The sequence below is a fragment of the Pogona vitticeps genome, chromosome 5, assembly GCF_051106095.1.
Source record: "Pogona vitticeps strain Pit_001003342236 chromosome 5, PviZW2.1, whole genome shotgun sequence".
Lineage (NCBI taxonomy): Eukaryota > Metazoa > Chordata > Lepidosauria > Squamata > Agamidae > Pogona > Pogona vitticeps.
The window spans coordinates 129,385,428-129,399,138 of record NC_135787.1 but is presented as its reverse complement, the minus strand read 5'-3'; the positions used below and the strand labels follow the sequence as shown (position 1 = coordinate 129,399,138).

At 38.4% G+C, this 13,711-nt stretch overlaps 1 protein-coding gene across 13 annotated transcripts in view; it reads right to left on the bottom strand.

Moving 5' to 3' along the window:
* Window positions 1-13,711, bottom strand: part of CADPS2 (calcium dependent secretion activator 2) — a 371,478-nt gene that overhangs the window by 228,530 nt on the left and 129,237 nt on the right. For all 13 annotated transcript variants that reach the window (XR_012087419.2, XR_012087420.2, XR_012087421.2 and 10 more), the window contains exon 6: window positions 6,924-7,045. Coding sequence is in view for 10 of the 13 variants with exons in the window: in XM_020803108.3 (XP_020658767.3) it covers window positions 6,924-7,045 (122 nt within the window). In the remaining 3 variants the exon portion in view is untranslated. The remainder of the gene's footprint in view (window positions 1-6,923; window positions 7,046-13,711) is intronic.

Here is a 13,711-nt window from a genome sequence, read left to right as displayed (position 1 = left end):
TTTTGTTTCAAAGATCCAGCATGAGGTCAGGGACAAGAGCCCAAATTTTGAGGTAAAGGCACGTTGGAAGGTAGGCCACCAACGCTATGTAGAACTTATCACCTCTTTTCCCTTTGCAGTTGTGATTATGGTTGTGTACTCTAAAAAACTGCTTCTGAATCCAGATTCAATTTCTTTTGTGCTGTCTGACTAAAATATTTAGTGGCAGACATCAGAAGTATGAAGCTATACTGCCATTTTGGTTGATGATGCCAACCTAGAATAGAGGTTTTTGTATTTGTGCCATCAACAGAATGTTACAAATCCAGTAACGGCTCCAGGTTGTCTATTTAAATACTAACATGTCTGCTCGGGTGCCCCATTCCCCTTCCATCTCTTCACTGTTTTTTTATGTAAATTAATAAGACTTTAGAGTGTCATTAATCTGTAAATATTCTATGATTCATTGGGCATACTTCTGCAGGCATAACTTTACATTAAACCAATTTGACTAGGGCTTCATTGTCTCTCATATCAGCAAAAGTAACATCCATGTGTCAAGTGCCGTATGTGCAAAAGGGGGTGGCGGAGGCAGTTACATTTCTCAGGAATACATGGGTACATTCTGTGTGCTTTGTGCACAGACGTTGGCTGAAATCCAGTACTAAGTCACAGCTACAGTAGTCCCATCGAATCAATGGAATTTACAGAGACGTTAAGACGCCAAGGCTGAAAAAGGCAATGAAGATTTTCCTCTGTTCTTTGGTAGCACCTAGTATTATGACTGGAATAGGAATGCTGAATGTTTCCATGTCCCCACAACACCATTGTCTTCTATAAACAAGAGATGGTCTAGCAAAACAATATAATGATGTCAGAATAGAAAGTAACTCTTACTATACGTCACAGAGGCTGAAGGCAGAACCAGAGCTGCACTTTGGGGAACAGCAACTATCAATTCTGCCCTTACAATGCCTCCATATATAGTGTGTAGTATTTGAATTAAGACATATCTCCATCAATACCATTATAATATACTGGAATTATTGTTTTTAGAAAACAGTGATTGCTTCACACAGACTTCAAGTATGTAGGTGTCTGAAATGTACCGTGAATGATCAAAATCTTCCACATATGTTTCATCAGTTGCAAACACCGCTGCCTAAACATCCTATTATTAAAACATTTAGAGTTTTAATTAGAAAGGTTAAGAAATCACATGGACACAACAGTGCCAAGCTCTATTTTAGCTTTACATAGCCATGCCAAAAAAAAAATTTAAAAAAAATCCAAGAAGAAAATGCTAGAGGTCTGCTGTTCAAGGAACAGGGAAACCCTGTGGTATTAAATTAACAAAGCAGGACTACCTTAACTCATATTTGAGAGAAAAGGTCATTATCTATGCTGGTGGTCTTTTGAAAGCTGAAGAAAAGAGATAACGGCTGTGGAGAAGGTGGGGAGAGAATAAATGTTCAGCAATTAGCAACAAAAAAAATGAATACAACTAGCAACTAAGGAAGCAATACAAAGGATAAACTTGTAAAACTAAATCACAAATAGGGCCAATGAAAACAGAGGACTGGTATACTATTCCAAAATGTTTTTGACTTTTTGCTGTAGTATGATTGGCTATATGCATAACTGCAGAAAGACGCCTGAGCATCTGTTTTTAAACTTATTCTAAAGCAGAGGTGGGTTTCCCATTGCCCTGAAGATGTTTATATTTTATACATCTTGAGTTCTTTGCCGGGGAGAAAGGCTGGGTTTTTTTAAAAAATTAATGCATGCATGCAACTCCCAGACAGAACCCCTCACCACTGGGCTACAATAGCTATGATGAAAGGGTAAGGTTTCCAGGTCTTTCTGATTTCATTTGTCAAATAATGTTTTTCTCATATTTCACTAACACTTCCAACTGAAAATCTTGCAGGCATTTGGGACTTGTTGATTTTCATTTTCCACAAAACAGAAGACAGTCCTTTAAAAACAGTATCTATCACCAGTGTGATCACCAAAGCAAATGATTGGCAAGCAAAATGGAAACACACACACACAAACACACACTTGGCATTTGAAAAACTGAAATTAAAAAGTCTTCTCTGATTAGTGCTGAAGCCATGCTTCAATGAACATACTAAAATGTAAACAGCAAGCACCGCGTTAGATAGGAAAGAAAACCTGTATTTGGAGATTACTGTATTTTCCCATTTATAAGATGACCAAATGTATAAGACAACCCCCCTTTTCTAAACCGAAATTAGAAAAACGAGGGATCAAAGGGCTCCCTTTTTGCTAAGTCCCGTGCCTTGGAAAAAGGCAAGGAAAGCGGCTGCCAAAGTGACTGCCGCTTTTCCTTGCCTTATGAGAAGGCACAGAGCTTAGCAATAAGGAAGAGAAAAAACACTCCCCTTCCTTTTTGCTAAGCCCCGTGCCTTTGTAAAAGGCAGTGGTAAAGAGGTGCCATGTACAAAACGACCCTCAATTTTTTCTCAAATTATTTAAGTTAAAAGTGCCGTTTTATACATGGAAAAATTCAGTAATGCTAAATCATGTTTTTGTTTCATGAGAAAAAAATTTTAGCCTTCCATGAGAAGCCTATACATGGGACAGGAAGCTACAGTTAGAACTGGCTATGGAACAACTGATTGGTTCAAAATTGGGAAAGGAGTATGACAAGGCTGTACATTGTCGCCCTGATTATTTAACTTATATGCAGAACACATCATGCGAAAGCCCAGACTGGAGGAATCCCAAACTGGAATTAAGATTGCTGGAAGAAATATGACCAACCTCAGATATGCAGATACCACTCTGATAGCAGAAAGTGAGGAGGAATTAAAGAACCTCATAATGAGGGTGAAAGAGGACAGTGCAAAAAGTGGTCTGAAGCTCAACATCCAATAAACTAAGATCATGGCCACTAGTTCCATCACCTCCTGGCAAATAGAAGGGGAAGATATGGAGGCAGTGACAGATTTTACTTTCTTGGGCTCCATGATCACTGCAAATGGTGACAGCAGCCACAAAATTAAAAGACGCCTGCTTCTTGGGAGGAAAGCAATGAAAAACCTAGACAGCATCTTAAAAAGCAGACATCACCTTGCCAACAAAGGTCCACATAGTCAAAGCTATGGTTTTTCCAGTAGCAATGTATGGAAGTGAGAGCTGGACCATAAAGAAGGCTGACTGCCAAAGAATTGATGGTTGTTCTGGGTTTTTTGGGCTCTTTGGCCGTGTTCTGAAGGTTGTTCAGAGCACAGGTTGCTGTCCTCTGAAGATGCCGGCCACAGAGACTGGCGAAACGTCAGGAAGAACAACCTTCAGAACATGGCCAAAGAGCCTGAAAAACCCAGAACAACCATTAGATCCCGGCCGTGAAAGCCTTTGCGAATATAAAGAATTGATGCTTTTGAACTGTGGTGCTGGAGGAGACTCTTTAGAGACCCCTGGACTGCAAAGAGAACAAACCTATCCATTTTGAAGGAAATCAACCCTGAGTGCTCACTGGAAGGACAGATCCTGTAGCTGAGGCTCCAATACTTTGGCCATCTCATGAAGAAGACTCCCTGGAAAAGACCCTGATCTTGAGAAAGTGTGAAGGCAAGAGGAGAAGGGGAGGACAGAGGATGAGATGGTTAGACAGTGTCACCGAAGCTACCAACATTTATTTATTTATTTATTTATTTATTTATTTATTTATTTATTTATTTATTTATTTATTTATTTATTTATTTATTTAACTTATTTAATTAATATGCCGTCCACTCTACCCAAAGGTCTCTGGGTGGCTTACAATAATTAAAATACAATAAAAATACAATAAAAAGCTAAAACAATTAAAATATAGTTAAAATAGATACTCTTAAAAATTGCCAACTCTATGAGGCAGTGGATGACAGGAGGGCCCGGCGTGCTCTGGTCCATGAAGTCATGAAGAGTCGGACATGACTTAATGACTAATCAACAACATGGCTAGTGAAAGTAAACTTTGTAACCACTGATGAATGATTTGCTAGTTTCCAGTAATCATGGTTAAAATTAACCACAGTTTGTCAAGTCTCAGAAAACATGGTGAACTGTGACTTATTAAAACTGGACTCAAAAGCTTCTGAAGCTTTCCATATAAATCTTCTGTTGATGGTTACATGGGGGTTAGGGTTGGGAGAGGTTAGGCTTAATCTTCTATCTATGAACTGCGTTTCCCTGTATTTGAACCACAACATACTAACCCAGTATGATTCTTTTAATATGACACTTCTATGATGTGCATTATATAAAAAGAAATATTTCTAGTTTCAGAAATATTGTTTCATGCCATGCCAATTTGTAAAGTTGAAATTCATCAAGTTGCAGCACTACTAATGTTCCCAGCAGAAAATAACTGTTACAGGAATGTAAGAAACGATATTAATTTGATAATACATAAAATGTGTAAGAGAGTCACATTCTAATATTATGTAGAAATCCCTCTTCCATAAAAGAGGCAACAAATAAAATTGCCAGATAGACCTCACTTTTGTATAATTATCACATCTTTATATCATTATCACAATTATCGTATTATAGCAACAATGACTATGATCTTATCTGTTAGTCTACATAGGAGTTGCAGTTAATAATGACACTTGTCTCAACAACAATCAATCCTTTCTCTATACAAATGTTCCTTAGTGCTGCTAAACACTTCATATTTGTCAAGGTGTGCAAAATGCTGTTTTAAAAGACCAGTTTACCTGGAGATATAACTGGTCACCTGGCTTGCTTTGAACTTGTATAAAAACATTAACTCAGCACTCATCTTCTGATTGTGATCCAAAATTTGTAATGGAAAGAGCTAAAATATTCACATTCTCACTGAAGAAAACTACTTTCCCCAATTTAGCATATTGAGCCTTTGCTTAATATAGTCTGATTTTGCAGGCTCAGTGACAAATAAAATTGGGGCACTTTTTGTGTTACATATTTATAACAAACTATAGTTAACATTTATCTATCTGACTTGATAGCAAATGCAATAGAACTAGCTCACTCTCAGAGGCCACAACCTTTTGTGATGTAATCTTACTTTTCCAATGAGTTTTGAACTGCTGATGGAAGAGGTCGTGCCAGGATTTTTTTTAAAATTGCAGGTATTTTCCCTTTTTGTAGAGGCATGATTTATTTTAAGGCAACAAGAGCTTTATGTGATAAATAGTTGGAGCTGTTATCAATATGCTGACTGGCATGCTTAATGCACAACCTTTCCTTCAACCCTGCTAGACAATCAGTAGCTCATCACCCCTACCTACCTCTCTCATAAATCTCATATGTACTTTATAGCCCATATTTTTTCCTCTATTACTCCCTCTTGTTCATTCCTTGCCAACTTCTTTTTCTCTTCCTTCTCTCTCAACACACCCTCACATATGTGTTGTTCATAACCAAAATACAAATAAGAAGAGAAAGTTACCCTGGTAGCAGACTAGAGTTACTGGCACTATTTTATGACTGAAAATGGCAAAGGTTTTGGACCTACATAGAAAACAATAATATAAGAAAATAATAATCTTACAATAGTATTGTAACTGCAGAGCTGGAAGGGACCCTATGGATCATCAAGTCCAGCCCCTGTCAAGGAGGCACAGCGGGGAATTGAACTCTCAGCCTCTGGTTTTCACAGCCTAAATTGCTGAGCAACCTCTAAAGACACCCATCAATCACAGTGACAGATAATCTCTCCCTCTTATCACAACAATATATCACAACAAAAAAACACGCTGATCACCATCATCACCCTATCTCCTGAAAAGGACAAAAGCTGTTCCCACAGCTATAAATACTCAATAATCCAAAAAACAGCAACAGAGCATGGACTGAGTTCCTACTCCAGTCCTCTGAGAATGCGGCCACAGAGACTGGTGAAACATCAGGAAGAACAACCTTCAGAACACGGCCAAAGAGCCTGAAAAACCCACAACAACCATCAGATCCTGGCTGTGAAAGCCTTCGAGAATATATCCTCAGATAATTAAACCTCCTGATCTGAAATGCATCTTTCCTAGATTGATAGGGAGAGCAGCCTTCTCCAATCTCATAAAATAATGGTTCTCAACCTTGGATAATCCAAGTGTTCTTGGACTGCAACTCCCAGAAACCCTGGCCAGCACAGCTAGTGGTGAAGGCTTCTGGGAGTCGCAGTCCAAGAACACATCAGTTATCCAAGGTTGGAAACCATTATCCTACAAGACTGGAGAAGGTTGCTCTTCCATTTTATTACATTTCTCAGGTTTTTATTATGGAGAGGTAGCTTTAAGCTATTTTTCTAATCAATCTTCCTATCGACCTAGGAAATAATGTATTTCAGATCAGGAGGGCTAATTATTTGAGGATATTTTAGACACCACAAACATTAGTACAGTGATATTTCAAGTAGCCCTACTCACACACACTTTTATGCATTTTGAGTACATTGATCACAAATATATTATTCTTTGTGACCAATCAATGCCTTAACAACCTTTACTAAAAATCATGAACTTCATTATTAGTATTGACTTTTTCATGTAATACAGTACTTTATATTCCATTGGTAGTCCAAAATATAAAATGATTTTTAAGAGCTCAAGATAAGATCCCAAAGCAAGAACTGGAGAATAAACACAGTACCTCTGTTAATTGTAGCATTCACCAGAAATCACCAGAAAAAAAACCCAAGACAACATTCATTAATCACTCTGTAGTAAATGAATTAGCACCCTGAAATATATTGGAAGTACTTTTGCTACTGAATTAGTTGTTTGCCTTTCTCTCGTGAAACAATATCATTAAGATGATCCAAGCTCGAATCGTCCCAGTTTTTGTTTTTAATTTTATTTTTTGAAGATGCTCACAATTGGATTCTAATTTCCTTAGTATATAATATACACATTCTCATTTTTTTAAAAAAAACATAACAAAAAGCTTACTGTGGTCTTGATGCTTCAGCTTGGTCTGTCTGGAGTTTCTCTCCTCCCTCTACTTCCATTGTGCAGTAAACAATGCGGTTGGGAGCCAGTGACTTTAAGCCTTGAACCTCCATTATAACAATCTAAAGTAAGAAAACAATGTCTCAATAATATAGAACAGGGAATTCAGGACACATGCTACAGCCTTCTCACCATCTATCAGAAATGCAGGGCTCAATCAATGCTTGATTTTTTTATTTTTTTTAAACCTTTTCTTTGCTGTTTTACAAAGCCCACATGTTGTCCTTTTCCTTGCAACTCACCCATAGATTGTTCAGGTAAAAACGTTGGTGTTTTTTATGTCAGCTATTTATGAGTGTTTAACTAATACACTGAAAATAGTACACTCTGAGTTTAGAAGCAGGCAAATAAGTAGATTATCTTCTATTGTGAGCAACACATTGAAGTTTAAAAAAATAAAACCACTCCCCAACATTAAACCATTTTGGTTTCACACAATGTGATTTGTACCAGAGTGGGTCCACACTTTGCCCTGTTATCAAACAACTGACAGGTTCAGATTTGATAGTCAATGGCCACAATCCACTGCCACTTTATGCCTACATAAGAAAATACACATTCTAAATTTTGGTAGCAAATAACTTCTCATTACTGAGGTGCTGACTGAATTCCTAGATGTGTGCCCAACTGTGCACATTTGTAGGAAAGCAACTAGCAATTGTTACTAAGTAGAAATTTGCTCCTAACAGTTATGTGATTTCCTTTATGCAAGCATGCATCAGTGATAGGATTCTGGCATCATTTTTAGGGCGAAAGGGTTGCGGTGTCTGATTTCAGTTCCAGCTGATAACTGATCAGAACTATTAACAGTACGAATCATTTGCCTGCAGAAGATCTGTGGAGCAAAGCCAGTGACTACAATTCTGAAAGAGGCACACCTAATCAAGTCCCTGATTGAAGAAAGTCTGAAAATTTTGATGCAGCTAACATAAAATGTATCATTCCAAATTTTATTTATGTTAAGTGGGATGATTTGTTTTTTTAAAAAACACAAGCAAACAAATGGGTTATGTGATTCAAGCACTTCTACGGCAACCTCTAAATGTCTACAGTATATCTGAGAAGAAAAACAGAAAATGTATTAATGACTTGAAGCCAAGAGGCAATTTAACAGTTTTGCTGCTGTCTTCCACCACCACCCTTGCCATCAACTTTATACTGTTTTGCTATAGAGGATTGCTTTGGAAACGTACTTTACCTTTAAAACAAACTGTTGGATTCTGTACAAATGTTTTTCTCCATCAAAGCTTTAGGAATAGAGGCAAATAAATAATCACTCGATACCACCCTCAACTCACTAATACACATCATTATTCTCACTGCAGTCCTTGAATAAAAATGTGCAAGTCCCATTAGGTAGAATATTAGTTGAAGTGCCTATGTTGTTAATAAAGTTACAGAATATGAATAGAACCTCTAGATTTAAAGTTATGTTGCACTATATTTATACAAAATAATATTTAAAATGTATCTATTAGGTTGTATCCAAGTAAAAAGATGAGCATTATTATAACAGCGGAGTCCTCATTTTAACATTCACATAATCTTTTTTTTCTTCCTTTTAAAAATCAGGTTATTATACCTCTCAGTTCTATTACTGAGAAATGGGCATCACCCAAGACTACGCAAGTTACTTCCAAGTTAAGAGATTATTCCCAAACAATACCAGTCACAAAAATTATACATAATTCATGAGCTGTATAAAAATATTAAAACTAATTCTGTCAGTATCAAAAACACACAATGGAAAGGTTGTTGACTATCACATCTACATAATGTTGATTTAACGGAGATTTGCTTAAGAGTAGCTAAGGACTACTGAATCTTTCGTGTTACTAAGAGCAGTATGTGGGTGCATTACCCACATGTAGAGAAAACTATTTGCCTTGCTGTGCTCCCATTCATATAATCAGTCAGAAGGAGACCACAATAGCATGTACTCCTCCACACCACTGCATCAATAGTCTTCAGTAAGGAACGAGCAGTAAGAGCTCAGCTGAACAAAACTCTAGCTCTGCTACACTGCATGCAGGAATCAGGTGCTGAAAAGTCACACTACATATTGAATAGTATAGTGGCCTGTCTTTTCAGGAATAGAAACCATTGGTAATATGGCTCTGAACATGATTTTTCTCAGGGTGAACTCAGAACCATGATCAGTATCTTAAAGCTATTTAGACACCATTGTTTTCTGTCATTAAACCAGGAATACTCCTATTCTGTTTCCCTCAACAGAAACTGGCACAACATTCTTGGTCTACCATCCAAGAAACTAGAGAAAATAAACAATGCATCTCAGACCACTTTTTCTCAAGATATCTTTCTTTCTTCTTTTTAAAGTTTTGGGGAAAACTTCAGAGGCCTTAGCTCATCCACCATAAATGAAGCAGCAAGCAGCTTCAATACATAGCGGAAACAATGAACTGTTTCTTCCCAGTGTTAACAAAGCTATTTTTGTTTAGAGCTCCTTTCTTGGGCTACTCATCATTTCTATCTGGTATGTTGTTTGTGGAACATGAAATAGCTTTACGGACAGAAAAGGGACATCTTAATATGTATATTTTTTTAAAAAAAATCTTTTTCTTCAAGGTAACTCTAAAGTTTCCATAAATGCGCACTTGTCCCCCACATTCACTTAAAAGATTAGCTATCAAGTTTTACAATAAAGTACAAGTGGCTAAAATAGATTTTTTTAAAATATGGATTGAAATGCTACTACTAATAGAACTTCTCAAACTAAGAGAAATAGAGAGGCAAACATCAACATGACACAAGCAGAGCTTCCCACCACAGCAACTGAATATGCTATAACAATACAATATCTATATGAAAAAGTATAGAAGAATGGTGTTGAGATAATACAAGGAAAACAAAATTGTTGTGGATTTTTCACCCACTATATATAGCCTGCTAACAAATTGGAAAAATCAGAAAGACAAAGCAAAACACATGGTGGCCAATTAATTTTATTTTAACAGAGAGACACAAAGCCAGCAACTTGACACAGTTGTTAGAGTAAGTAAAATAAAAACTGTGCTTTCCTCAGAATCCCTAAATCCCTATGTAGATTGAATTAGGGCAACCCACTCATCATGTCAGAAAGGGATTCTTCTCCCATCAAAAGAAGCAATGATGACCAAGTTACACGAAAAACTGAACACTCAGTTCAGAGCCTGTGTGATAAGATAAGAAAGCAGGAGAAGTCTCCAGAATTCATCTAACCGTCTCTTTAAAACAGTGTATGTTTCTTAGGTGTTTTCTGTGTCAAAATTCGCTCTCCGGGTTCGTAGTTACTTTAATCATAACTGACTATCTGAGGCCAGCCTTGCTGTGGAAAGAGCCAGCTTTATTTCTAAGTTTCCCCTTTACCCTTTGCTGAGAAGTTACAGATCATAATGCTGTATATTTCAAATAGTTAGTTTCATACAAAAATATTCTGCATTTTCAATATTATTTTCAACTAAGGATAATCAATTCATGTTATATCCAGCAGTGGAATTTACACTGCATAAGACTGATGATAATATAATAAGCTGTGGTGGTTTCTCATAAATTAGACATTTCTGATTATACTAATGACAGCAATTTTTGGAATTTAAAGACTTCCCCCCATGATGAAAGAGATTCTGAGGGAGCCCCAGGACCTTTGGGGGAAGAGGTTAGAAAATTTTAACTTAAGTAAGTCTGCTACTGGACTTTAGTCATTATTTGCTTAGTAATGTGCCTCCTGAACCACATTCTCAGCTACAGTAATGTGCCAACAAGAGAAGGACTCAGATGTGTTTTCAAATAGTAAGCACCACAATAAGACCTAACTTGAAAATAAGCCCTAGTATGATTTTTCAGGATGCCCGTAACATAAGCCCTACCCCCAAAATAAATCCCAGTTAAGTGAAACCCAGCCCTCCGCCATTGTGCAGCAACCAGAAGAAGATGGCATGATTGTATCTGAATAAATGTAGATCGTTGTACATGAAAACAAATTAATAAGACATCCCCTAAAAATAAGCCCTAATGAATTCTTTGGAGCAAAAATTAATATAACATCCTTTCTTATTTTCGGGGAAACATGGTATTTTGTGTGAGGAGGTGTCCTGCAGAGCTCCCTTTTAATACCTCCCTCTCTTTTAGGATACAGCAGAATACCCCAGGTTAGAGTGGTCAGGTAACCATCACTCTGAACTCCACAATCCTCTCAAAATTGTTATCATTCTGCAAACCAATTTTGGCCTTCCACTTGAGGAAAACCTCCCATCACTTCTGTTTCTGTTCACCCTGTTTCAATTCTTCTAGTTTATTCTGAGTTCAACAAGATGTATTTTGCAGTTCCTGCCTTTCTGAACTCTCATGGAGATGTTGGATACGATTAAGTGGGTGGCAGCAACTGTTTATTTTCTCTTTCTTAAACAGTGAGGGCTTCACTTCAGCAGTGACAATAACATCAGGGTTGCCTAGCTTGATCTGATGATCACAAGGCCAAGGCCATCTGTGAGGCATAGTCTTCAAGGTGGGAATGAAAAAGCTATGATACATCTGACAAGTGCAAGGTCCCAGGAGGATCACCTTAAAGAACAGTGGCTGCCTTGAGCAACTAACTGAGAAATGAAGAAGAGGATACTGAGAGACAGTATTATTAACGGGGGTCACCTGGTAGCACACTTTTATGGGACTGAATCAGATACACACAGACACAAACAAAGAAAGTCTGTAACTAAGTCCCTTCATAACTCATCCTGTCCCTATTCTAATGAGGTCATCATCTATAGTAGAAATGTCAGAAAAACACAATGAAACTTTATTTGTTCCTCATGAAACATTACTACAGTCCTTGCTAGAAAGTAAACCCTTAACTTGAAAGCAACTTTATCATGTACAGTCTCACGGCTTCTAACACCACTTTGATGTGCATTTAGATTGTTAGACTACATTTATGAATTTGAAAGAAGCTTACCCTTCGTAGATAAATACAAAAATTCTTCTAAACAGCTTGTTTCCACTGAAAAACTCTACAGCCCACAAGATCAATCCTCCAAAACAAGCATCAACAGTAACAACAAACCAGAACGGTGGCAGATATATTGATATTGGGACTTATAAATTACTATAATTTGTTCTCGTTATTCTCTTCTTGAAAATAATAAGCAATCAATGCAACAGAACTCTTCCATCCTATTTCAGATGATTCCCCCCTCCTTTTGCACAACCATCCAATATGACACAGCCCTTGCTAGTCAGGATGGCCATCCAAACAGCTGGACAAACATTTTGCAATGCTGAGAGGTCTCCAGAGCGGAAGAAGCAAAGAGAAAGGCTGGCCATGCAAACTGCCTTCTACTCACATAACCATCTGATTCACTCTACATTTTCAACTTTTCTCAAACCCATTACTGCCATATGCAGCGACCCTGACACTTTGACAGAAAGTGAGAGACATTAATCTTTGGATCACACATATTCCTGTTCATAGTCCTTTAAGTAACTATATGGATGAGTGAGAACAGACTGAAATGGGAAGAAATGATGCATAATAACACTGACCTTCCAGAAATGTACCATTTCGGACCACTGGTGAAAGAAAGAAGTGCCACCCATTTTTTAAAAATAAAGATTAGTGGAGTTGGGGTGGGAGTGAAAAAATGCATCTCCCAGCTAGTTAAAAGCTTGTACGGAGGTGTATGGAGTTTTAGCTCTCCTTGGCATGCCTATAATGCACAACACAGTGTCCAAGTAATAACATACTGTTTCCCTCATTCACATGCTCAGAGGAAGGGAGAAGGGCTAACCCTGTGGTGTACTACACTTCTTCTGAAGTGTGCCAAACATTTGTAGAGTCAGGTGTGATTACGGAGATTATTTCTTGCTCTCCTCCCCAGTTCCAATCTCAGGAGATGGGCAGGAACATAGCCTGAAAAAGTTAGGGTTATCTGGCTTGGGGATATTGAGAGCTGAGTAGGAGTTTTTCATAGGACTGCTCTCCATGACAAACAGATCTATGGAGCTGCGTAACCATGAGCAGCAAGGAGTGGTGCTAGCATTCTGTAAGTACTCTTTAATAAAGATGGGAGCAAACTGGAAAAAAAAGACAAATCTGTGATTCGCGGCTACCCACGGACCACCCACAAACCCCAGAAAAATGAACTGTTCTGTGGTATATTTCTCTGGTTCATGTCTGGGGGGAGGGGACCCTAATGCTTCCACACCTCTGCTGCCCCACTGCCCCCTTACCACTGCACCCATGGCCTCCCTACCTGATCCTGCTGCTGCTACCATCTTCAGAGACAGCAGCCCAGGTTCCCTTCTGGGACCTGGGCCTGCTGTCTCTGCACATGTGCACATCTATCAGCTGATAAGCCAGTGCATTTGTAATGACAGCAGGCCTGGCTCCCGAAAGAGAAGCCAGGCTGCTATCTCTGAAGATGGCAGTGATGGAGGCAGTGGTGGAGGAAGCAAGAGGACCAGGTAGGGAGGCGATGGGAGCAGTGGAATGTCTCCAGCAAAAATAAAACTGAAAGCAAAAGTGCACGGCCTCTTAAGGAGCCACGGTTCCCTCCCACCCCAGGATGTGTCCTCGTTCAGTTGAAATTGGGAGCATGGAACCTCCATATTCTCCAGCATGGGACGACTCTACATTCTCATGCAGAGCTATATTTCTATGTGCCGCTTGAACTCTCTTTTTGTGAGAAGAGGGCAGTTTTCCTTTTGCAATGGGAGGGGGGAGGGGAGGACTG